Genomic DNA, 26,991 nt, shown 5'->3' with positions numbered 1-26,991 from the left:
GAAAACCTATTGCACCCCCTAGCTGGTGTTGGTTTTAAAGGGGTATGGTATTCCGAGATTTAACCCCTTAAGGACAGAGCTTATATCCGTTTTTCCATCTTCGTTTATTCCCCCACCCACCCCTCCCCTTCAAAAATTGTAACTATTTATCCATCGGCGTAGCTGTATGAGGGCTTGTTTTTTGTGGGACAAGTTGTATTTTTTTAATGTTACTATTTCATATAACTTATACTCTGGAAAACGTAAAAAAAAATGTAAGTGGAAAGCCATGTAAAAAAATGAAATTCCACACTCTTTCGGTGCGTTTTGTTTCAATGGCCTACAAGCTGCAACAAAAATGACCTGCTAACTTTATTTTATGGGTCAAAACGATTACTACGATACCAAATATATATAATTTTTAAAATTATTTTCTGCTGCCATAACTTTTAAAAAATTTTCCTCGACTTAGTTTTGTGAGGGCTCCTTTTTTTGCGGGACGTCCTGTAGTTCCTGCAATATGATGTGTAATGCTATAGCATTAATTCACACTGCGATCGGGCAGGCAGTCTATCAAGCCACCCCACAGGGATGGTTTGAAAGGCCTTCTGCCATAACAGCCCTGGGGCCTTTCAGAAGGCCCCCAGCTGCCATAACACCCGGCATGGCTCCCTGCGATCTTATCTCTCCACTATGATTGCAGAGGGCTGATGGGCAGCCACGGCAACTAGACTGCCATGGCCTCTGAATGCTCTTGTAAGCCAGAAGTACTGCATTACACTATCCTAGAGATCTTAGCTTTTCTGGTCCAAGTCCTCTATAGGAATATTAAAAAAAGGTTAAATACAAAGAGTTTTATTTTTTTTAAAAATCCCTCTTTTTTGCACACTTTTTTTCACATATGCAATACAAACTACAGCTCGTGACACAGAAAAGAAACCCTCACAGAGCTCCGAGGACGGAAAAATAAGAAAGTTATGGGGTTGAATGCAGGAATGCAATAAAATAATAATTTCCCAAAAAAGGTTGTTTTTTTGGTGGAAAAACCTTAAAAAAAAAGTACAGTATTTTTCGCTCTGAGACGCTATATATATTTCAAGCTCATGGTCCACTCTCGACCTACAGCATCAGAGCGAGATTTGTCTAAAAAATCTCACACATGCTCAGTTCCTCTTATGAAACTTCTACTACTTCTTCCTATTCCTAGCCAGAGTCTAGGAAGCATCTTTTGTGCCGAAAGCAATTGCGGTTATCTCTTACTGGCTCTTGGCTCGCTGTCTGTAAGGCTGCTTAATTTTATTACTTTATTTGTATAGCTGCAGGGGCTGCATGGGTCACAACTGTTACCTGTCGCCCAAGCTGGGAGGCTCTGTGGGCCCCCTGATGTGTGCCATTCCTGACTGCCACTACGTCTTTCTCCTGGCATTCTTCTCCCAGTTATCATCCCAGCAGAAAGGTAATATCACTGCTGCTACTCCATGTCTAGCGCTGCAGACTCATGTGGAGGAATGCTAGGATAAAGGGGCTGACCTGGGGGAGAATCGGAGTGCCAGGAGAAAGCAGTGGCAGTCAGGGATGACATACACCATAAGATGGCGAGGGGGTCTTGAAGGGCCGGGTGACAGATTGCAATTGCAAACGCGAATCATGCAGTCTAAATGGGTTGCCGATGACATCAAAAGCTCGTTCTGTCGGATAAAAGGGGCATTAGACCCGTGTGTGAAATGCCTCAGTAAAGAATCCCTACTAGCTTTAGGATTGCGTAACAGGATAGACTGAGGGTCTCTTGACACAACTTCTCTCACTTCCTATGTGTACAATGACATATATTTCCATTAGATTGGTTTCTCGCTTTTTGGTGGCAGCCGGGATATCATATAGTGCTGTACTACTATATCCAGTGAAAAACAGAAGCCAAATGGCTCCATTTCATTACACAACCCCTTCCAGATAAGAGCTGTTGGCGTGGTAGGTCCACACCTTGAAGAAACAGCTGACGTTGCTAGTGGAAGCCACAGCCGGACGTCTCTGCAGGGGGTTATGAATGGTCTTCCAGGTAATACCTAGATGGCTTGAGTCCTTCAGAGAGGCTTTCGTTTCTGCCTCCTGATTGTAGAGCTCTACCTCATCATGCTTGGGTTGGGTTTGTTTCTTTACTAAATACAATGTTTCGATAGTCTATCAAAATGTAGCAAAGACCCAACAGAAAAGAAACAATGTATTTGTGAAAAGAGCCTAAAAGTCTGTTGGATCCGTTCTAAAACTGATTGGCTACCGGAAACATTGGAAACCAACATGCCAATGTGACTAGATCCTGAATGAATATATACAATCAATCGCTGATGCTTTTCTTGCTCAAATATGAAACCTCTATTGATGTAAGAAGCAGGGAGAGGCTACAGATGGGGCCGCTTGTACCCTTATAGGAAGTGCATCCACTCCTTGCCTTCAGGCGCTGTGCATGATGTCCTATATGTATAATATGGGCCGTGCACATCAGTCCCCCGGGGCATATGACTTGCCAGTGTTTGACGTTGTATGCCATTAATGTGTTTACCAATGAATGATGCTGTGTGTATAATTTAGTAATATGTTTAGGTATGTGTTGACCTGAAAACCTGGCATGTCAGTAGCTACGAGGACTGTTGGACAGCCACATCTACATCATAAAAGCGCCTGGAGCAACTTGTGGATTCTATTATGTGCCTCTTGGAAAAGAAAGGAGAATAGGGATGATGGAAACTGAATCTCCATGAAGGTATTTAAAGCAGGAGAGCTGCTTAATATTTGACTATTGGGTTTGTGTATGAGAAGGGTTATACACTACCTGCATATTGCAGCGTCACAAAATCTTGCATTTTGTACAGGGTGCTGCTAGTAGTTTTGGGGCTACAGTAAATCCGCTTTAAATATTATTCTAGAGATTTGCATAAATAGCCGTTCTGAAGTACATTATAGGAATTACCCTTTTTATTAGGGGGAACGGTTTAACCCTTTAGTGACCAAGCTCTGTAAACTTATAGTGCTTGGTCCTGGGCTTTAAACCCGTGCTATGGTAAATTTACAGTGGGGTGCAGTGTATTACTGGTGGTCTGATCACTGGGACCACCAGTAATATTAAATAGATATGAATGCAATATAGCTGTAACACAGATCTGATTGAGTCATAGAGGTGTTTTTGTCACTCGCTTTCCTGACTTTTAAGAAAAGCTGCACACAAACTACATGTGGGGATATAGTCTTAAAGGCCTTCTCCATAAAAGGGGTTGTTCAAGTGTGAACACTTTCAAAAATGGATTAAAATAAAGCGGTACTCATCTGACCTCTCCCTCTGTCGATCCAACACTGCGGCTCCCACGGTCCTCCTGGTCTTATTTATGAATGGCTGCCACCTGACTGCTGCAGCCAATCAGAAGCTGCAGTGGCCATGTGCTGTTCATCTGGCATCGTGGCACCTATTGATCAATTCCATTTCCAAACATACAGAAACCATCAGTAAAATAAAGTGTGACATAACGAGGTAGTAGTGAGCGGCACAGTGGAGAGAAAATATCAGATTCTGCAAACTGCTGACAAAGGTATGAAAGAGAACATAGGACATGCTTGAACTTCTGTAATAAACTGAATATTGCAGATTAGTCCCCCAGCTCTGACCTCAGACTGACGGCTTCAGAAATGCTCGGTCTATGTACAGAATGCATGTGATGAGTGTTCATGTACGCCTTGGCTGGGCTTATTGTAATATACTATGTTGCATATCTGTATCCAGGCATTGATCTCAGAGACAGCAACTAACAAGCGTAGTGTTTGTTTACATAGCGTCGCACGATCTGTACTCTTTAGGCCTCTTGAGCTGTGTGACCAAAAAGTCGTCAAACATTTGTATAAAAACGGCCATGAAATTCACGCCTTAAAGACACTGAGAAGCCTTAGGCTGGGTTCACACGGGGCGGAAGATCTGTGCGGAAAGTCCGCACGGCAAGCGGCTCCCAATCCGGGATTAGCCAGCAAAGTTGGCGAGATTTTGCAAAAAATCTTGTCTACACACTGCGGGCAATACATTGCAGCAAAGCCACGTGAAAATTGACATGCGGTGTGGAATTCAATTCCGCAGCATGTCAAATTCATTTTTTCTTCTTTCTGCAGCAGCCTCTCTGTGGGAAGAGAAAGTCGCAGCGGAATGCCGTTGGCAAAGGCCGCGGGTTCTGAAACTGCGCATATCCCGTGGTAATCTTGCGGTTTTTCGGTGCGGTCATTCCGCGGGATTTCCGTCCCATGTGACCCCAGCCTTAAGATTAGGTTCACATGAAACACAAATGCTGTGAATTTTCCATGTGAAAATACTGCAGCATTTACAACAAGGATTTTCTGCTGTGGAAATTACATCCTCTGTGAAGATATCCTTAGATGCCAAAATCCACGTATGAATCTGCATTTGTTTACTGTCCCATTGAGCTCAATGGAAATCTGTGCAGCAGTCCTTTGCAGTGCAGGGAAATTGACATCTCATCCGCACACAGATTAGCCTCATTCAGTGGGACTAATGTGTGCAGATCCATGGCAGCATTAAAGGGAACCTGTCACCTCCTGACAGTACCTTTTTGTAAAGTAAGTTATCTGACTTTTTTCACAGTGCTGTGCATACACCCTACCACAGATCTCTATGGGGGAGAGAGTTTAGGACACTATAAAAAGTGTTGGACTTCAGCGGTGAGCAATGCAGGATCCAGGTAGCAGGTGACTATAGGAAGAACACATCACCCAGCTCCCTGTAACCCCCACCCCACCCCCTAACAGCACCATAACTAAGTTTATGGTGCTGTAAGGGCGTGACGTGTTCCCTTAAATTAAAATCCTGTTCGTAGATCTCTGGTAACCACATGGATTTGCATTGAAATTTGTGACTAATTTTTCTGATTAGACATGCAGATTTTGGTGGGGAATATACCTGTCCCATCTGAAAGCACCCTAACAGGGATAGTAGTTACTGTTATCTCCTTCCTGCAGTTGCTCCACAGTCAGGCCTTCATACATCGCCATGCAGTTCCTGCCCTGTACCAGATTGTGTATTAGCTGCCAGGCAGTGTGTTAGGCTTACCTGTTTACTGATCCACACTAGGCCTCTTGAATATAATAGATTTACTTTTTTATACTCCTTCTTACTATCAGCTACCCTGAAGGTCGGGTCACATCTGGTTTGCAGTGGATTTTCTGCAACTGAAAAGTCTGCAGCAAATTTGCTTCAAAATTAGCAGCAGGTTTCACTGCTTCAATTCAAGGTGTGAAACCTACTGTGGACCCGCACTAATTTTTAATTTTTTTAAATCCATTATTGGGGAAAATTTTCACGCAAATCTGCTGTGTGAATGCATCCCAAGGGTACGTTCATATGCAGCGCAATTGGTGCGTATTTTCCACAGCAAAAAAATCTGCATCAAATACCGTGTCATGATCCGCCCCAAAAACTGCAGCACAAATAGTGTGGATTTTGGTGCGGATCCACAACAAAATCTGCAACGTGTGAATGAACATACCCTAAGGACATGTTCACACTTCGCAGAAAAGCCAAAATCTGCACCAATCCTGTGCATTTTGGTGCGATTTGCAGTGAATTTTACCCCTCACTTGAGGAAGTAAAATTTGTGGTGAAATCCCATAACATAAATATTAAAAGCTGCAGATATAAGACCCCCGACGCAGGTCTGTTTACACTGCAGACTCTTTCTGCAGCTCGTTCATGAGATTTCTAGACTGTCACTCGCCATGCTTGTACTGTAAATGCTCTGGATTTTCTGCAGCTACTTCTGTAGTATTTCTGAGCCGTGTGAGCGTTCCCGGAGGGGTCTTCAGCTGGCTTGCTGTGGATTGTGCTACAAAACTCCTGCATATTTCACCTTTTAATTGGTTTTAAATTGAAGAGGTGAAATCTGCACAAAGACCCACAAGCAAAATCAAAGCAAATTGGCTACATGTGAACGCACCCTTAAGAGCGGAAAATATGAATGAAGTCTGTTACGTACAGCAGCCAGATTCCAGCTACTATATAGGATGTATACAATTGGTGGGAGTCATCTGCTTGGCTAACATGGACAAGAAAATAGAAGTATGCAATGGTCCAGATCTTACACGGACTTGGGCTTTACTCCAAAACCCCACTACACATACATACTTGTTGTAAATGGTGGGATCTCGGCGGGTGGATCTCTCCACTTGTTGTGCAATCTGTACTGAAATACTAGTATACAAAATAAGGAGGATTTGTCTACTTTCTACAAAACTCTTCCCCTGGCTGGGTCTCCCTATGTCTTTAAAGGGGTTTCCCCACAAATAGAAGTTATACCCGATGGACAGGATAGGCAATAACTATTTGATCAGTGAGGGTCTGACCGCTGGGTAACGGGGGTCTGAAGGTCTTCAAATGAATGCAGTGATGGTCACGCTTCAAGAGGTAGTAGAGTACAAACACTTACCTATTTCCAGCAGTCCTTTTGAAAGCAGTGATTTGTATGCTTGACCACCACTTCTCTTGTGGACCTTGATGGGGGTCTGACCACTGGGACGCCATTAATCAGATAGTTATCCTCTCTCCTGCAAATTGGGTGATAACTCACTGTATGTTTGTTGGAAGCCCCTTTAATGTGCTGGTAAACATGTGTGAGGTATCTCTTGTTCCTGACTATGCTCGTGTTCATGTTACAGGTGAGCGTGTCTTGTGCTTTCATGGGCCTCTCCTGTATGAAGCTAAGGTATGTCACTTAAGCTGCCTCTTTACTAATAGTGGTTCTTGGTTACACGTCATTCTTAAACTGTGGTGCTTCTTCTCTGTTCTAATGTTTATTTCCAATTTTGGGTATTTTGCTGTTGCGTTTTACTAAATGTTTCTACTATGAAAACAGATGCTCTCATCTTGCTTCTTAGATTCTGTGGTACTCTAACAAGTCGCACCCCCCAAAAAATACTCAATCCTTCTGCAATATTTTTTTAGACTACCTTTTTTTTAACTAAATTATAGTGATTGGTCTCTGTAACCCTGAGCGGTTACTATGCATTAGGCACATTGCTTCCCTCCCTGCAGCATCACAAGGTTGCTCCTACTCGTGGGTGGTGGGATAATGTGAGACTGTAGACAGACCTGCTGAAGCAACTAGGAGAGTTCGGGATGAACACAGCCACTTCTGGGAGTCCTATGAAGATCAAGACTTCTATTTGATCATATATGTATAGTATTTTACCTACAATAACTGTAGACTTCACTCCCCTCTTAGGCTAGAGGCACACAGCCGTAACTGCAAGGGAACAGAATGACCACTGATGAATGATATGGGTACGTCCTGGCAGCTGGGTACTTCCTGCAACTGGATGTACCCTTACGTCATGTGGATAGCACGAGATCAGAAGAGACCTCGCTTATCTGGTAGCAGGAGCCGTCTTTCACGAATAGCCGACCTCCTGCTGTTAACCCCTTCCCGGCCGCGATCTATGTAGATCGCAGCATGGGAAGGGTTCACAGAGGGAGCGCACTCCCTCTGTGACATCATCGGGCTCTCGTGATGTAATTGCAGAGAGCCCGGCTGGTTGGCATGGTAACAGGACGCCACCTACAGCCGTCCTGTATTACCTCTGCCTATGATTGCTGTAAGAAGCGATAAGGCATTGCAGGATAGAAGTCCTGCAATGCCTTATCATAGCGATCATTAGTGCTATGGTGTAAGTCCCCCACAGGGACATAAATAGTGTTTTAAGAAGAAGAAATAAAAGTGTAAAAAACAAAACAAAACTTTTTATGTGCTTTTTCTCATATTGGCATAAAAAAATCCTACATATTCGGTATCGTTGTGTCCGTAACGATGCATACAATAAGTTGAACATTCTTTTTAACCTGCACGGCAAAAAGCGTAAAAAAAGCTAAAAAAGTAGGCAAAATGCTAATTTTTAGCATTTTGTCTCCCAATAAATACAATAAGTGATCAAAAAAGCTGTATGTACCCCAAAATGGTACCAATTAAAACCACAGCTTGTCTCGCAAAAAATAAGCACTCACAGAGCTCCATCCATGGAAAAATAAGTTGTAGGACTTTGAATGCAGCGATTCAGAAACAAAAAAGATTTCCAAAAAAATGGGTTTTTATTGCAGAAAATTGGAAAATAAGAATTTTGGTATCGTTGTAATCGTACCGACCCGCAGAAAAATGTATTATTTATGCTGCATAATTAAGACTTTAAAAAAAAACATAAATCTATGGCAGAATTGATGCGTTTTCTCTCCTGTTAGCATAAAAAAAATAAAAAATTTTACAATATAGTCTGTGTACCCAAAAATGGCACAGATAAAAACTACAGTTCGCCACGTAAAAAACAAGCCCTTATACGGCTGCGTCGACATAGTTATGGCTTTTGAAAACTGTAGATAAAAAAAAATCCGCCAAAAATCGTTGCGTCCTTATCCCCAAAATAGGCCATGTCCTTAAGGGCTTAAAGAGGTTTTTGTCCAACTTAAAATTACTTCACAAGCACTCTGATTCCTGGTTGCTGCTGTCCAGGACATGCGACTGCTGCAGCCAGTCACTAGCCATAGCAGTGACCTTTTATAGCCAGTGATTGGCTGCAGCAGTCGCATGTCCTGGACAGCACCAACCAGGAAAGACGAGAGGTTGCGATGCAATTTTAAGTAATGGGAAAACCTCTTTGAGCTGGTCTTGCGCATAAGAGCAAAATTGGACTAACAATCCGACTAGCTTGTGTGCATGAGGGTATGCTGACATGTTGGATTTCAACATGCTTAAATTTTTAATTTTTTTTTTTTTTTGGTATGAGAGGTAAGCCGCCACTAGAGGTGTCTGGCAGTGGCTTACTTTCCTATCCCTTTTGAGAACACATGCATGCTCTGCTGAACTGGGCTTGCATGTATATTGGTGAGGTAGTCCTGAGGAATAGCTGTTGGTCAAAAGAGTAGGGTCACCTTTTTAGATTAAATTACGTAAATGATATATCTACTGACTGGCCTTAGCGGTGTTTTGGTAGTTAGCCGTGCATCTTTGAAGCAGGATCACCGCATCAGGTCCACATCTGAAAAGAGTTTTGTGGCAAAATTTAACAAAGCTTTACTAGATATTAGGTCTGTAAACGTGAGGTGTAGAAAAGACCAATAGTTTTATCTTGGTGTACAGCCACACTCCGACAACTGAGCAACTTGTTGCTCAGTGCCCTGTATGTGGCCGCCGTGTTCACTGATAATCCAGGCGGTGATCACCCTGTGTAAAGGTACCTTCATTCTGTGGGTCTTTATGTGGAGCCACAGTCACTAAGGGTCCTTTTATACAGAACTGTTTGCTTTGGTAGACGAGTACAGATTGGTGCTCATCTACCTGGTCGTTATACAGGCCAATTCAGACTTTGTTAGGATACGAACTGTCGATCATATGACTATTTTTTTTGTTTCTCCTTTGCAATTTTTTTCCCATTTAAAAGAAAAAAAAAAAAAACCTCTCCATGAACGACTGCTCATTCTTGCTGGGTGATCGACACATTCATATGGGCTGAGTACTGGAACGTTCCTGTCCGTTTTAAAAGGCGGAAAGATTCTTCCATTAGATAATGAGTAACTAGTGTGATAACAGCAGATCATAAAAAAAACTGCTAGTGGGTCAAGAGATTTTACTAAACAGCTGCAATGTTTGCATTTGTTTGACTTGGACTCAATATACTTGCTGCCCAATGGGATCATGTATAGATTCCTGCTTTTTTTTTCTGTTTGCTCAAACTTTGTAAACTGGATAATGTTAGTGATTTGTGTTGTCTTCATAGCTTTTTTTTCTTTGCTCTTGGTATATGCAGCTCGGTACTGGCTCCTTTCAGAGGTAATCATAGAAGGCCCCAGTCAGCAAAAGTTGAGATAGCAGAACTGATTTAAATCAGTATTTACTACCCATTTATCCTTTTCACAGGTATGAATAGTTGTCTCTTACATGATTTAAGTACTAATTTTGTTTTTAGTGCCCCTTTTGAACAGGGTTGGTGAAAAAAATTGTAGTAGGAGTTCATACGCTCTGAAAAGGTTGGCTACGTAGATCCTTGGAATTAAACCCAGCCTGCTTTAAAGTGGGTTGCAGTTTAATTCTAAGGGGTATTCCAACAAAATGCATTGGTGGCACCACCATAGGATATGCTATTGATTGTCTGGTTGTGGGAGTTGATCTACTGGGTACCCTACAGACCGCAAGAATGAGGTTCTTCTGTCCTTCCTATTGCTAGTTTGATGCAGAAGAGAATAGGTGGAGAAGCTGGGAGCGTCTGCAGAGCATCGCCCTTTATTATAGTGTATGAGCAATGGTGGACACAGGAACCCGCCATCTTGTCGTGTGCGCACCCACAGTCAATCTCTCACTAGTCATTTATGGCCTATCCTATAAGTGCGCTATAAATGTCTTTAAATACCCCTTTTAAGCTTTTAAGGAGAGCGTTCTGGTTCTGAAGAATTTTCCTGTTTTTCATAGCTCAAAGTCTGCTGATTTATTCCTACCCAATATTAATACTTATTGGTAAATGTTCTGTATAAAATCACCGCATTAATGACCAGTTAAGATGCTGATAACTTATTGCATTACTGAAATATTGTATTTCATGTATTTGGAAATGAATCAATTGTTTGTTTCTGCAGTGTGTCAAAGTTGCCGTTAAGGACAAGCAGGTGAAGTACTTCATTCACTACAGTGGGTGGAATAAGAAGTAAGTTTGTATGAAAAGTTTTGTTTTACTATCAATTTTTAGCTCAATCAGACACACAATGAAAGAGCCCAATGTGTATAAGATTTGTGATCCAAGTGAACATATCCTAGATATGGACTGAACAGAGCAACAGTTAGGAGACCTTCTAACAATCCAAGATATGATCATGTGGAGCGGATCAGGTCCTGTTAATCTGATTAGACTAGTTTTACTCTGTGTAATAAAATATGCACACACACAATACATTTATGTCTAGTGTGCAAGTCCAACAATAATATTCTATGTACAACTGAGCATTCCCAAGGACTTAAAGAAAACCAACTCTAAAATAACCTCAGAAACTGATAGACCATAATATAAATCGTTCGTCAATTTAGACTGCATGCGGTTGCAGCGTTCGTTTGCTGTAAGCATCGGGAAAGTTCCAGGCACATGGTCAAACATATCCATAAGCTCCCCATTTATCTGATAGAGAGAGCAACTGTGTGCTTTTGGCCTCCTCCAGGCAGACATAGGCTTGTCTACATCTTGTTTTTCCTTTTTTTCTTTTTCCCACCTTCTAAAGGTCCATTTAGACGGGACGAATGCCGGGAAAACTATGCCTAACACTCATCCCCGCGTATACTCGCTCATTCGTTCTGCTGCATGGGAGTTAGTAGTATTGCTGGCTCACAGCGGGGAGGCTGGAGGAGATTTCTCTCCTCACTCTCCCCTGCCCCTCTCCATTGACTTAAAATAGCGGCTGTTCAATACTGAACGACTGCTATTTACACTGAACCCTCATAGTTCAGCTCATCATCCATGCAGCATAAACGATGAACTGAACGATGATCGCTCAGTGTAAATAGCAGCCATTCAGTATTGAACAGCCTCTATATTAAGTCAATGAAGGGGGGGGGGGGGGGGGAGCGAGGAGAGAAATCTCCTGCAGCTGCCCCACCACCCTGCTGGCTGCTCTGAGCGAGCCAGCACTACCAACTCCTGTGAAGGAGCACGAGAGAGAGGACGCAAAGGGATGAGTGTCGGGCATCGTTTTCCCAACATTCGTTACGTCTAAATGGGCCCTTAAGTAGTAGGAAGATTGGTTGCATATCTAGTGATCTCCTGCAACTAATCAAGACACTTTTTGACTTTGACTTGTTTATTGCCATCTACCGCAGAACATCATCATGATTTTTGGTCTCTTCTGGTTTCATAGTTTTGTGACGATATGCACATGTAAACATAGGCCTAAGTTGCATGAATTCTGCACCTTTTGAACTTCTATTAGTGTTTTAGGACTAAGGCCACTCTCACACAGATTTTTACCGCGGTTTTCGAATGCATGTCAGTGTTCACATGGCTTTTTAACGTTAAAAAGCTTGAACGCGGCAAAATAGAGCAGACGGCGCTAGAAAAACATGGCGATAGAAAACTCCGCATTCGGGTGTAGGTTTGCGAGGCTCCACTGAAATCTATGTGAGCGTTGTACCGCGGCGCTCAAAACGCGGCCGTTAAAAGTGCATGTGTGAGGAAGGCCCAAGGGTCTTTTTAGACCTGCTGATTTTGTTTGAAGGATGTCAAAGTTCAATCGGACAGCCTGTTTGTAGAGGCTGATATATCGTTCATTTTTGCTCTCGAATGATTTTTTTTTTTTTTAAATAATCCTTCCGTGTAAAAGGGCCCTGAGAGCTCATGATGGATTCAGACGCAGAGAAGTCGGCGTGGATTTTGTCTCTAAAAATGAGCTGCATAATTCTGTGGATGCTGTGGATCCACACGTAAATTTAGTGCTGGCGATGCGCAAAATTCACACGCAGAATTTACAACATAATTTCATGCATATCTGCTTGAAGATGTGATTCCTCCCGAATCCGCGTTAAATCACAATTTAAAATTGCTCGTTTACAGAGCTCAATGGCAGAAATGCAATATACAATGGTTTTAGAGGCGCAATTGGCTCCACCAAGGGAATGTACCCTTAGTTTTCTGCTTGAGGTAATTTTTAGCCACATGGTTTTACAGCTTAACCCTTTGCAATCCAATTTTAGATTCAGGGTGTCCTAGGGAGTTTTCTCTTCCTGCCATTATACAATGGCGCCACCTGCTGGCTAGAGCCAGTACTGCGGTATTGGACATGTTGGAGAGGCCCCCGACAGCAGAGCCGCTAGTAATATACAGTAAGAATACCCTGCTGGACGTCTTCCGACATCAGAAGCTGTACAGTCTTCAATCAGAATGTCTTTAGACGTCAGACAGTGGATTGGAAAGGGTTAATGCTAAATGGCATAAATGTTCTGAGCAGCTATTCACAATGTGCCACATGTCTAATTTCAGAGGGTGTCGGCGCATTGGGTGTGCAGTAGTGTATGTGGCTAGAAGTGTGGCAGAAATGTCATATATTGCATACTAAAGTATTGCAGTGTATGCTTTGATCAGTTATGCTATCGCAATTTCAAGTCCTCTATGGGAGCTGCTAAAAATTTTTTCCCATAATCAAAAAACCAACAAAAAAGCCGCGTCCTTAGGCCTGATGTCCACAGGCAGGCATAGATTCCCAGTGCAGAATCCCGCAGCAGTTTCCAGCCGTGCCCACAATTATGAAGCCAAAAATGACCTTTTCTCATCTGTCCGGACACGGTGCGGGTCTCCTCCGTCGCAGCTGGATCTTCCTTATTCTGCACGGTGGATGCATACAGGTGCACTGGCGGTTTGCCGGGTTATTGTGCCATGCTTTTTTTTTAAAAAAAAATTCTGCTTTCCCGTGGATCCGTGGCCGTGCTGTGTATCGGATGGCTTCCATTGACTACTTTTTTTTTTCTACCCCGTGTGTGCGATCTGCACACTAGAATAAAGACATCCGCAGGTATTTAATTACCTGCGGATGCCCAATGAATGTCTATGTGCATATTGAACTGCGGATCATCTGCGCAAGAGACTGATTCCGCAATTTAACTTTGCCTGTGGACATGAGGCCTTAAGGGGTTAATATAATTTGATGGCTAAAGGACTGTTGCCCAAAAGATGTTCTGCTTGCAACCATCTAGAGTTGTCTCAATAAATACAATTTGCATACTTGTGTGCACTGTCCTTTCTACAATTGTGGACAGTGTGGCTTTTAAATATGGCACCATGTCTTCGGCATATGAGGAAAGTGATGCTCAACCTGTGGAAAATGGTAAATATTGTGCTTAAACCCCTTGTAGTGAAGATTTCCTTGTGCTTGTGTAACTGCAAAACAAACAATGATAACGAACATGAATTAAAGGAGTTATCCGAAATTTAAATATTGATGGCCTATCCCAGGATAGAGCATCAAAATGTGATCAGTGTGTTTCCCCTCCTGAGACACCTGCTCATCTGCACTGGTATGGGCAACACCATCCCTTCAATGTTTACATCTAAGTCTGATCCTGTCAGTGCCCAGAACACTGTTGTTGCCGTCGAGTACTACTGGCTGGGTCCCATTGACGTGAATGGGATAAACCTGTCCTATCCGGTAAAAAAGTCATCAATAGTTTTGGGCCAGAAATCCCCTCTAGAGCCTGGATAATTCCCTTCTAGCAAAGTATCTCATATCTGACTATAGATTTCATTTCTAAACAAGAAACCAATGGATACAATGATGATGGTCCTTTCTCTCGTTTTTTTTTTTTTCTTTGTGTTTTTTTGCCTTTTTTCTTTTTTGCAGCTGGGATGAGTGGGTACCAGAGAGTAGAGTACTCAAATACGTGGGCACTAATCTACAAAAGCAAAAAGAACTTCAGAAGGCCAATCAGTAAGTGGAGTATGACTATGAAGACTTGTACTATTTCTTTGTCTCTGCATGTGCAGCACCGCACCTCCTTTCTTCATATAGTGTCTGTTTTTGTAGGCTGAAGTCAGCACATTGATTGCGCATCACATGCTGCTGCAGTCAGTCACAGACCTCCGTATTTGAATGAGGTACTATGGGTTACATGGTATGCCAATGGTCCGGAGACCTGACAAAGGCCTCTCTGTAACTCATTCGAACGCTAAGGTCTGTGATTGGCTGGTTACACATACAACACTGTAAAAATGGCATATGTGTAGGTTTAAGGCCCATTAGTGTCCACCGTAAAAAGGAATATTAGCGGTCACTAATGGGTTGAACTATATTTCATGCGCTTCAATTCTTTCAATTAAGTTATACAAAAAAGGTAAACACTTCAGGCACAAAAAACAAGACCTCAAATGGCAACATCCATTAGAAGTTATGGCTCTCAGAATGAAGTGAGACAGGAAAACAGAATAATATAATGCTCTGCTTGTGCAGACCAAAATAAATCTCGTGGCTATGACAAGTGACCGTCTATTTTAGGCCAGGTTCCAACATGGCAGAAAACATTTACTATGGTTCTGCCACATGCAGATTTTGCATTCAAGGGAAGGAGACTACTGCAAAAATCTGGCAAAGTGTGCCAAACACAGATTTAACTTTCTTAAAATAGACCCATTGAGAAAGCTCTATAGATAGGAGTCCACCAACATGTCATTTGTTTGAAAGTTTGCAATGTCCCACTTTCTTCAGGGATCAGTATGCAGAGGGGAAGATGAGAGCAGCCGGTCCAGGAAAGAAGGCTGCTGCACTTCAACAGAAGAATGTAGAAGTGTAAGTGCATTTATCCATTCTGGCTCCAGACTGCTGAATACATCTCTAAATTGTTAAAAGTAGTGTATCATGTATTTAATGGTTTTGTCCGAGATCCAGGCTTTTGATAAACCCCTGTGGACACCAACAGGGCACGGAGCGTGAAATTGCTAGTCTAAATCGGGTTGTTTTTTTTTGCTCGCTATTAACCAAGCAACTATCCTCTATGAACGACTGCCTGTTTGCAGTGAATGGAGGCAGGTGACTGGGAGAAACCTCTAGATGCTCCGCCTCCATTCTCTGAATGAAAGCACTAGAATAGAAATGAGTGAGCGTACTCAGTAAGGACAGATACTCGAGCGAGTATCGTCCTTACCGAGTACCTGCCTGCTTGCCCGCAGAGATTCGGGTGTCAGCGTGGGTGAGCGCTGTGTTGCAGGAGGGAGCAGGGAGGAGAGAAATCTCCCTCCTGTTCGCCGCCGCTCCCTGCCGGCACCTGAGTCTTTGCGGGCGAGCAGGCAGGTACTCGATAAGGACGATACTCGAGTATGTGTCCTTACAGAGTATGCTCGCTCATCTCTACACAAGAACAGTCAGTATGACAAGTCTCCATCAGTTCCTCAGAAATATCATCAAATTTCACTCCGTCGACTGACCGAGATGTAGTTTTACCTATTTATGTATAGTCTAGTGTCCACTGTGAAAACTGCAATTTTTTTAAAAGTTTTTTTTATATGGATAGTCATGAAAAAGCTAAAAATCTCATTTTTGGTACATTACCTTTTAATGGTTATTACTTGTAGACTTGCTTCAATGATTAAGAGTGTTCTAAATGTAATCTGTTATCTTTTAGGAAAACAAAAAAGAACAAACAAAAGGGTAATTTTTTTTTTTTACTACTTTTCATTGTTTATGTGCCCCAACTTTTCCACTACCTCTGCACTTGTCTTATTTACTTGTGATTTCCCTACAGCCCCTGGGAGTGGGGAGGGTAGTAGCACCAGTGATGCTCCCCAACCACCACGAAAGAAGCGGGCACGTGTGGATCCAACTGTAGAGAGTGTAAGTGCTGAACTTTTTGCAATTTTGCTTCAAAGTGAAGTGTGATTTGTCATTGTGTGTGGTTCAGTTCCTCGGTTGTAGACAAAGAAACATACTGCTAGGGTTTATTAGGAGATGTCTGTGGAAGTGAATTCTCTGATTTCACAAATTTTGAAAGCAACTCTTGTCACCTACTTTTAGCTCTATTAGCTAAGCTTCTGGGCTAAAAGTAGGTGACCTGCTGAGTCTGGGGATGTGTTATACTTACCTCCCCCATCGTTCCTCCGGTGTCAGTGCTAGAAGCTACCACTCAGTGCATTGAATGGTGCGGTGTTAAGTAGTCCACCTGTTCTAATTTTATAATGGATAGACTACTTAGCAGCGCATAACATTTGGGTCCACGGACTCCCCCTTGCAGTCTCTAAGTGTGTGACCTTCCAGTCTACTTATATAGCACTTTTTCCTTAATTATATTAAGATTCCTTCATCTATCCACAGGAAGAAACTTTTATGAACAGAGTTGAAGTTAAAGTAAAGATTCCTGAAGAACTAAAACCATGGCTTGTTGATGACTGGGATCTCATAACAAGACAGAAACAGGTAAATGCATTTTTTTTATTTCAATTTCTTTCTCACTGCAGCTGATCTACTGAAGTCTGTGTGACAACGGATGATGCTACTCAGACACTTGAAGGAAACCTGTCAGGTACTGTATGCTGCGATCACTGAGGGCAGCACATTATAGTATCGGATATGCCGATTCCTGCGGTATGTCAATTATAGGGTAACCTTCTGGGATTCTCTGTGATTGGCAGTTTTCTAAGTATGAGGTGTAATGGCTAGAAGACTGTCAGTCAGGGCAGGTAATTTTAATTTCTGTTTGTTCTGGGCTTAGGCGTCACATGGGCAGTCTTATTGGTGATTGACAGCCTGCCATGTATAAATGTGCATACCAAGATCGTGGTCAATTGCTGATAGGCCACCCACTAGTCTTAAAGAGAATTCTAGTACAAGTCCTTTATCACCTTTCCCTAGATTAAGTGATTAAAAGTCTGATGGGTGTGGATGGCCCCCAAAAATAATTGCGTCTGAGTCTAAAAGAGGCCACGTCACTAAGGGGTTAAAAATAAGATAAAGTTACAAGTTACAATAAAAAGTATCCCACAAAACTATATATTCATCTCCTCCTGCTGTGGAACTTGCTGCTCGCGAATTAGACTGCATGTACAACGTGACAGGTTCCCTTTAAACATGGATGGCACAATGTAACACACTTGAGCTTGTGCAATAGAAAATGCCTTGTGTTCCTTGTTAGATTTGTTTGGTAATGGTTGGAAGCTGCTTTTGCTTCCCATTTTAGGAGTCATGTATTTCAAAACCAGAGCACGGCATTCATTTCATTCCTTCTTTTTTAGCTTTTTAATCTTCCTGCCAAAAAGAATGTGGAGACCATCCTGGAAGAATATGCTACATATAAGAAATCCCGTGGAAACACAGACAATAAGTAAGTTCTAAGGGCCCTTTTACACGGAATGATTGGTCAAAAAAAAGTAATTCAAACAAACGCAAATGAATAATAATCGTTGAGTGTAAAAATAGACAAACAATAATTGTTCGCTATTTGTTCATCGTTTTATGCAGGCATAAAAATCTTTGCCTAGGCTCGTTGACTAATCATTCGGTTTTAAATATCTGTCCTTCAGTCCTTCTCATTCACTCATACAGTGAATGTGAATGATTTTTAGTTTGAACAAGCTAAAGACGTATCTGCTTGTGCAATATTTTAATAGTTTGGACATTTTCAAACCTAGCAATACCAAATATATATGGTTTTGCTCATTGTTTAGTTTTTTTTAATGGAAAGGGCGGGTTTGTTAAACTTTGCTTATTTATTTATTTTTTCCTTCTTGATAGGGGACTTTAACTTGATCACATGATCGCTTGTACAATATACTGCAATACTTCAGTATTACGGTATACAGCAATTCTCAATGAAGCCTGTTGAGGTCTGCCACAAGCAGGACTTGTCTGCCATCTATGCATGGCATCCCTGAGAGCCTTCACTAGGCTTCGGGCTGCCATGCTAGTTTATTGGCTCCGTGTGCTTTCATTACGGGGAAGGGTGCTCTCCCTAGTCAAATCATGCCAGTTTCTCATCACTGTCATCTGTCGAAGACAACTGATAGCTGCTGGGTATGGAGCGAACTCTGCGGCCGCTCTGTACACACTTTGTGACCACGTGACGTAAAAATTTATCTTTGGCGGTCTTGAAGCGGTTTAAAGGGTTGTCTGGATACTAGACAACCACTTTTCAAAAGGAACCCCCCCCTCACTGAAGAAAACAAACACATACTTGCCCCTCCACAGCTACCGGGATCCAGCACTGCAGCTCGCTGTGGACCTGGTGATTCCTATGATGGGTGATGTCACAAGAAACTGCGTGACCATTGCAGTCAATGAAAGGCTTGAGCGTTGGCGCCTGTTCTCCTAAAGAGAACGTGATGCTGCAGTTTCTCATTGGCTGCCGTCACATGATTTCCAGTGGCATCGTTACAACAAGGCACAGCAGCGAGCTAGAGCCTGGCAGCCACGGAGGGGTAGGTATGTTTTCTTAACAGAGGGGGTCCTATTGAAAAGGGGTTGTCTGGTAACTAGACAAGTCATTTAATGTCAGTGCACTAGGATGCACTGCATGGAATACACAATGTATCAGAACCAGCGGTCTGTTTATTATGAGCGCTCAAGTGTTTTGCCCTTATTAAGTAGAGCTTTACTTAAAACTACTGAACTGGAATACAAAAAAGGAAGCCGTGATAATGGCTTAACTCATGTTCAGTGTGAACTTGTGTGTGACTTGAGCGTATTTTGCAGGGAGTATGCTGTGAATGAAGTGGTAGCTGGCATTAAGGAGTACTTTAATGTTATGCTGGGTACACAACTGCTGTACAAGTTTGAACGCCCTCAATATGCAGACATCTTAGCGGACCATCCTGATGCCCCCATGTCCCAAGTGTACGGTGCCCCTCATTTGTTACGTCTCTTCGGTGAGTTCAAACCTGTATCATCTGTTACTTTTGCCCTACATTGCTTTACCAGATGTATGTCATTTTGTTTCTACAGCTTGTCTGAAAAATGTATATGGAGTTTAATGACTGGGAGAGATACTATTGTCAAATCCTCAAAATGCCCTTACTCTTTCACAACCAACACACGTGGTTAATACCAAAAAAAACCTTGCGTTATAAAGTAAAATATTATTGTACTCCCATACAATACATTTTCTGAAACTAAATACGCAGCACAGTATAAAACTGCCACACAGCACTTGGTAGTAAAAAAAAAAAGCATAATAGATCATGTTTGTTGCTAAAAGTCAGATCTAGGCAGAGCCTTGGATCACGTCCCGAATATTAAAGTACAAGATGTGCAGAGTTCATTCACTTATCCAAATGTCTACATGTATATTATATATTTAAATTTCTCAGAATTAAATAGAATTTCTATACAAGCATCTAGATCATAGTGTCTTTCTATACCCTATGATCTAGATGCTTGTAAACTGAGTTATGAAGTCTGTAAGGGGTCGGACTACATACAGAGGGCAATTAGACATGCGGCCAATCCTTGTGTTACTCTTGGTAAAAATAAGACCCCGCAACCCAAATCTGAAGTCTTCAATTGGCTGTGATTGTTAAGAAGAATAACATGAAGAAAAGCTCCAGTACCTCCCCCCCACCTTTCCCTTATGGGGGAGGCTGTATAGGGCAGCAATGATAGTAACAGCATGTGATCTAGCTTCCTGATGTCACTCGCAGCTTCTTCTATCCCTACCTCATAGTAACAGAGCCAGGAAGTAACGTTTTCATGCTGTTCCCTCACCTCAAACAAACCCTGCACCCTATATTTTGCACTTATAATATTGCAGTCTATCATCGTTTGAAAGCAAAGCTTCTGGGTTATGATACCAAAATTTAGCCCTCCATAGGCCGGCTACAGAAAGGTTTTAAAGGCAATACTTGCTTAACCCTTTTGAATACATCCTTGGTAGTAAAAAAGTTGTCTGAGAGAACTCTGTGAGGCTGGGTTCACACGGGGCGGATTTGCCACGGAAATTCTGTCCGGAATTTCACCGTGGCAAATCCACCTGCGGGCGCTAATCCCGGGATTAGCCAGCCATGTGGACGAGATTTCTCACTGCGAATTAGCCAGCTGCAGCATGCTGATTCTTTTTTTTTTCTTCGCTGCTGCCGCGCTCTCCTATGGAAGCGCCGGCCGCAGCAGAAGAGCGAGTGGCCGGGCCGCTTCAAAACCCGCTGCTAAGTGCCGTGGGTTTTGAAGCAGCGCTTCTCCCGGCTGAAATCTCGCGGTTTCTCGCTGCTGCCAAACCACGAGATTTCCGCTGGGAATCCAGCGTGTGAGAACCCAGGCTTAAAATGCCTCCACCATGGCCAAGACATAATAAAGAGCTGATGCGCACTACTCCCTGCACGTTCCCCACCAGCAGCTCCGGATCTCCCCAGTAATGTATTTACTGGCTGCAATCAGTCTGTCCCGTAAACCTGTCTTTGCAACAAATGAGTCCAGCTATCATCGCTGTGCTCTGTCTGACAGCATGTCACAGGCTGATTGCAGCCAGTAAATACATTAGTAGGGAAATCCAGAGCCTTCTGCTCATGTATTTACTATGTTGAACTGTTTAGCTTTAAAATGCTGCAGTGTTTCGGAGAGAACCGTTTCAGAAAGTGCCAAGCTTGGAGACGAGTGTCTGCTGGTGGCTCCCCCGTTGTCCCGCTCTGCTTGAAAGGACTCTTTCTGTAGGAGAGATCTGTCGTTGAAGCTTAATCAACCAGAAAGTTTTAAGGGGAGCTACCTAGCGGACACATCTCACCCAACCCGGCACAGTCTGATACTGTGTTTTCTGAAACATTGCAGCACTTCAGAGTAAAACGGCTCATTGTAATCCTAACCCATGGGTGGGACAGATACGCTTTTCAGTGAAATAGTTGACTGAAATATAATGTTGCTTCCCATTCCTTGGTAATTGCACCCGCACAACCTCTTTAGATGGTGTCCAAGCCATAAGTATTTGTGCATCCTATCCAGACAGTGTGTGTAGATGGCAAAGTGGAAAGTCTTTGGTTCATATAAAACTGTAAATGCACTATAGATGACCCTATAGAGACAGTCAGCACGTAGTCTATATTCACCATTATTTAATGTTAATAATCTAACTTGTATATTTCAGTCCGCATTGGAGCCATGTTATCCTACACTCCGCTGGATGAGAAAAGCCTGGCTTTGCTTCTGAACTATTTACATGACTTTCTAAAGTTAGTAATATTTCTGCCTTGTAAATCTATTTTATGTGACCGTATAATCCTTCTCCTGCATATATATAGATTATCTGTTATAGAGTGTGATATAATATAACCTATATATTTTAGTCAGTTACAGTGCCCTAATCTTATGAAAAGGGGTTTCCACACTAAAATTATGGCCTGTTGCTATCTTACTGATCAATGGGGTCTTTGCTGCTGGGATACCACAATCTTCAGAATGAAGGACGTGCCTCTGTGCAGATAACATGCTGACGGGACTCGTGCCCCTTCTTTCTCCTAGCTTTATGCCATGACCCCCCCCCCCCCCCTTCTTCCCGCTTTAAAAAGTGCAAACATACATGGGTGCTTTGAAGCAGTGCGTGACAAATCTGTGTTGCCTAATGCTTTTTGTGTCAGTCCAGAATATCATTGTGAAGACTTGCATGTTTAGAACAAAGTAAAGGTTTAGACATCTATACTGTAAACTACATGAGTTGCAGAAACCCAAATCGTAAAGTGGTTTTCTACTTTTGAAATACCTTTTCACTGAAGTTGATAGTTGTGGGTCCCTATTTCAGAACCATCATTAGCCAGAGCAGAAAGCTGCTGTAAAGAGCCAGTAGTGTCCAGACATTACATGCCCTTTGTTTCAGTAGGAACTGCGCAGTGCTTAGTAGTTTGTTTTTGTTTTTTTTATGTTTATTGAATTTTCTATTACACATACAAAGGCATGGCAGTATGAAAAGATTCCCAGACAGAACACAATAATTATATCATAGTGCTTAGTTTCACCTATGGTGGCGCTCTAGCACAATTAAACACTTGCTGCCAGGTTTCTTTACAAGCTGATTACAGGGGGGTGTTGGGGGGGGGGGGGGGGCCAGCATTAACTCTGCAATACTACACCTTCCTCGACGGACGTTAATTCCAGGGTGAATTTTCACACGGTCTGCTTTTTTGACTTAAAGACAAATATATGAATAACTTTATTTTTCAAAAGTAGCTGTACAACAATTGCTACATAGACCATCATAAATAGAAGAGCCCAATACAGTATTCCAGGCTTAATCTGGGTGTCACCGCTGTATGAGTAATTATGTCATAATTACTTTGCAATTTATGCTGCACAAACACAAATTTTGCCTGTGGTGGAACAAATAACACTGAGTGCTGGAGCTGTATACATTGATTACTATTATACAAATTGCATATAATTGTTGCTTAACTTTTTTTTTTCTTCTTGTATTCTAGATATTTGGCAAAAAATTCCTCCACTCTGTTCAGTGCCAGCGACTATGAGGTTGCACCGCCTGAATACCACAGAAAGGCTGTATAAATATCGACCTGTTCCTCTCAGTAACCAGATCATTCTTGAGTGTTACATTGTGCAAGTGACTGAATGAGAAGAATGTACGCCTGAACATTTGGGTGATCTTATGGATTTTCAGGGGAGACTGAATACCAATGTCTTTTCCCCCCGAGCCTTCACACTTGGGGTAATTGTGTGGCAGTGACTGTTGAAGACATCTGAGCATCAACCAACGGTGTCTCATTTTTCTAGACTCCTTGGGGGAGTGTGGCTAAAGAATCCTGCTGCACAGAAACGGGCCCAGCTTCCTAATGCTGCTTGCAGATATTGACTTGTTCGTCTTTACTTTATGTACTTTCCCGCTCGAGCGCTGCCATCCAAATCTGGCCAGACTTGCCAGCCATGAAGCAAATGTCATATTTTATTTTTTTCATATTAAAAGTGTTCCACGACTGACATGTCACATCCTCTACCATGCTAGTGTCTTTATTGCACAAGTCGGCTGTGGAGATCATAGCTATAAACTTGTTCTACTTTTTTAATACTTCAGTTGATATCCTTTTGCATAAGTGCCGTCTATATCGTTGACGAATCCCCTGGATACAAGAAGTATGGCCGTTCTTGGAAACTACCTGCTTTTAAACTAAGAAAAAGAGGCGCTCCGTAGAAAACCTGCCGGTTCATTAGATGAGAAATTCTCCATATCCCTTTTGTTTAACGGAAGAGTTGGCAGCGTCTGCTAAATGAGATATGGCAGCCAATTTTCATTCAGACCTGTTGGCTTTTGACAACCGCCTTCTAGAAGTGTATCACTGGAGTTACTACAACTGTCTTGTTTTTTTGTTTTTTTTTTTGTCATAAAGAGCAATTCTTTGTCCGTTTAGCAACTGTTAAAACTTTCATGCTTATTATTTCTCTAGTTTTTGTGCAGCTGACATGAAGGATGTTGGATTTCTCCATGTGCGGTTGCATGCAGCCTTCTCGCCTTTAGAACTGCAGAAAAGGAAACCAGTGTTCACTTTATGCATACATCACCGTGTTGGTAATGATGTTGGTGGATTTAGAAGTTCAGTAAAACTGGGTTTTTATGCTAACTATTCATTGAAAAATGGATGTGGGAGGAATTTGCTGCCGTGAAGAATAATGGCCTTTGCTGATCTCTATTCTTCTCGGGTAGCAGTTGCACCAAACTTCTAGGCTTGGGCTACATGGAGTTTAAAGGCCCTTTTACACGGGCCGAAAGTCTTTTCAGCGACTGCACGAGCGCTGACGTCGCCGCTAAGGTCGTCAGCGCTTGTGCAGAGCATTCAAACTGAAAGTCCTGCTGGGGGGCTTCTCACTCAGTGCTTCACCTCCTATGGGAAGTGCTGACCAGCGAGCTTTTACACAGGACGAGAAGCCAGCGAGTGCTAACGAGGTTTTTAAAAAGAATTTTTTCTTTGTTTTTTTAAAATTTTTTTATTGCTCACTTTTGCTCGTTTGAATGGATTTTGAGCTATAATCGTTTTGTGTAAATGAGCCTCAAGGCAGTGGGATGTGCAGCATAGGGCCCCAGTTTTACCACGCTACATCAGAACCTAATGTATCGTGACTTGCAAGTTCCTTTGACACAACAATTGCAAAAGGAAACGTTCAGATTCTGATGTGGCGTGGCAGTACTATAATTTTTGAGCATGTGATGTGTTTCACAGTCAAGGTCCTTGTAGCCCCAGCCCAATTCTTGCTTTTTCCTGTGTGCTCATCATTCCATAGGGTGTGATTCACAATGCCCTATCATCAACACTAACGCCAGCAAGAGACATTTAATTTTATTTTTTTTTTCTTTTCCTGAGTGTTGTGTTCAGTGATCACATTTTGTAATGCATGACTGTTTTATGTATTGCTTCAGCAATGTGTACAAAAGAGTTTCTATAAAATAAAGGTGCTGTTATAATACAGTGTGTGCTAGACTAATGCCAGATATACAACAAAACTATTGTAGATGGTAGGCTGGCATACCTCCAGCTCACCTTGGACCGATTATTTTTACCACTTCCGCAGGAGAACTCTTCAAAGTACACCCTGTCATATGGTGTTTCGTAAAAACGCACATTTTTACTCTCAAACAGGTGAAAACAGGACGTTGAACAGATCAATAGACTAGTGAGTTAGGGCTGCCTGTCCCTGTCCATGGGCGAGTTTTCATTGCGATGAATCGCCCATGTACTTCGCATGACACGCTTTCTATAGGCTAACTATGGAAAGCGCAGTTGGATGTCCACGAGCAGAGAATCCTAGCGATTCTCTACTTGCGGAATTGAAATCATGGTATGCTCCGATTTGCTGTGATTATCCGTGGTGAGCTTATCTATTAGGCTCATCGCGGAGACCTGTCAGTGCTCCTCCCTCCTTCCGATATTCCGCCACGGCTGTGGATAGGGGGCCCAAACAGTCAATTTTTTTTTTACCATTCCAGCCAATGGAAAAACATGGCAAATGTGTATTTTTTTTAATTTTTTTTCTTGATCAGAAAAAAGTAAATAACTTTATTAAGAGTTTAGCGTAAAAAATGTTTTTCCTGTAAACACTGCTCAACTTATAGAACACATTGTTTTAAAAATGTAAATGTATGCTTAGAATGCGCCTTTAAACATTTTTATGCACATTTTAAGCATATGTCAAAGTGCTATTGTGGACGGGCTCTCATACACGTATGCTTGACTGTTTTGTAATGTAGGGAAGGTGGCTGCCAGACACATCTTATAGCAATTGATGTGGTGATTCCTTTAGTCTTCTAAAGCAGTAAAATCGTATGTATCTATAGATTTATTTAGGGGCAGGTGCGGTTAAGATGGTATAAAGAAGAAAAAATTGGGCACAGCTGAAGTGAGATGATACGCTGAACAATTTCCAAGCTTAAAGGGGTTCTGTCATTAGAAAAAAAAAATCAATACTTACCTATTCCTCCATCAGTTGTCATTCCGCATCTTTCCCGCACTGATTTTCTCCTGGCTCACCCAATTTTCCTGTGTCACGTCCCCTCCTTCCGGCCAGATCCTCTTCCTCCTGTTATGTAGCGTCCATTTTCAGCAATCTCCTTCCTGCAGGGCCATGTACACTACGTCACTTCCTAGCAGGGAATGCCAAATCCTATGCCCGGCTATTGCCGAAACTGTGCATGCGTCCTGTCTCGCGGCAAGAGAGCACACGTGCAGTCTCGACATAGGATTCGGATTTCCCTGCTAGGCAGTGAATGCTACGTCAATATATACGTAACGTATGTTGACCTGCAGGAAGGCGATTGCCGAGGATGGACATAATGTTACAGAAAGAGGAGGATCCGGCTGGCGTGAGGTGACGTGACCCAGAAGAGCTAGGGCAAGATGCGGTAAGACTGTTTAGGAAGGAATAGATAGGTAAGTATTGATTTTATTTATTTTTTCCAATGACAAAATCCCTTAGTTTTTAATGAAATATAGTGATACAATACCGTGCATGTCTTCCTTACAAATTTGTTTTAGTCTGAATGCCACTTCATTGCTTGTATTGGTGCTCACATTCTTCATACTTTTTCACAGCACTGTATTTGCCTTTTTCCCCAGTCGTCTCCACGACAGCACCAATTGAGATTGCCTGCTCCTGATAGGACAGGAACACACTGAGGTTAAAAGCTCCCCCCCTTCCCCACTTTCCTCAGTGTCTTCCTGTCCTGCCAGGAGGCAGGATCTCTGAGAGGAGCTGGTGGAGAAGCCAGCCAGGATTACTTACAGGCGGATCGGAGGGCAGTGGAGAAGCCTGTCCTCCCTTCCAAGCCAGACGACTCCTGGGACGTCACATGGGGTGTTAACCCCCGGGCCAGGTTCCTCCCGCGGCGGCCCATGGGGGGTACAAAGCGGGAGCCGCAGTCCCCCTCGTCCTCCCTGCAGAAGTTAGAGCACGGTGCTCCAGGAAGCCCTTCGACGGCGGGGGGCGGGGCGCCGCGTCACATGTCCAGCGCGATGACGTCATCGCATCTGCATCAGGAGCGGAGGGGGTGGGGCTTAGCGCAG

General features: G+C 42.7%; 1 protein-coding gene across 2 annotated transcripts in view; it reads left to right on the top strand.

Annotated features, from left to right (window-relative positions):
- MORF4L1 (mortality factor 4 like 1) overlaps positions 1 to 23,435 on the top strand; it is a 29,167-nt gene extending 5,732 nt beyond the window's left edge. The window contains exons 2-12 of one of the 2 annotated variants that reach the window (XM_066592968.1): positions 6,679 to 6,725; positions 10,637 to 10,704; positions 14,375 to 14,461; positions 15,236 to 15,316; positions 16,149 to 16,174; positions 16,269 to 16,357; positions 16,835 to 16,936; positions 17,752 to 17,840; positions 19,208 to 19,380; positions 21,582 to 21,666; positions 22,906 to 23,435. In XM_066592968.1, the coding sequence (XP_066449065.1) occupies positions 6,679 to 6,725; positions 10,637 to 10,704; positions 14,375 to 14,461; positions 15,236 to 15,316; positions 16,149 to 16,174; positions 16,269 to 16,357; positions 16,835 to 16,936; positions 17,752 to 17,840; positions 19,208 to 19,380; positions 21,582 to 21,666; positions 22,906 to 22,990 (932 nt within the window). In that variant the 3' untranslated portion in view covers positions 22,991 to 23,435. Of the gene's footprint in view, positions 1 to 6,678; positions 6,726 to 10,636; positions 10,706 to 14,374; positions 14,462 to 15,235; positions 15,317 to 16,148; positions 16,175 to 16,268; positions 16,358 to 16,834; positions 16,937 to 17,751; positions 17,841 to 19,207; positions 19,381 to 21,581; positions 21,667 to 22,905 lie in introns of both variants that reach the window. The other variant, XM_066592970.1, reaches the window with a different exon arrangement.
- The last annotated feature ends 3,556 nt before the right edge of the window (positions 23,436 to 26,991 follow it).

The sequence above is a fragment of the Eleutherodactylus coqui genome, chromosome 2, assembly GCF_035609145.1.
Source record: "Eleutherodactylus coqui strain aEleCoq1 chromosome 2, aEleCoq1.hap1, whole genome shotgun sequence".
NCBI lineage: Eukaryota > Metazoa > Chordata > Amphibia > Anura > Eleutherodactylidae > Eleutherodactylus > Eleutherodactylus coqui.
This window is presented reverse-complemented; position numbering and strand designations above follow the sequence as displayed.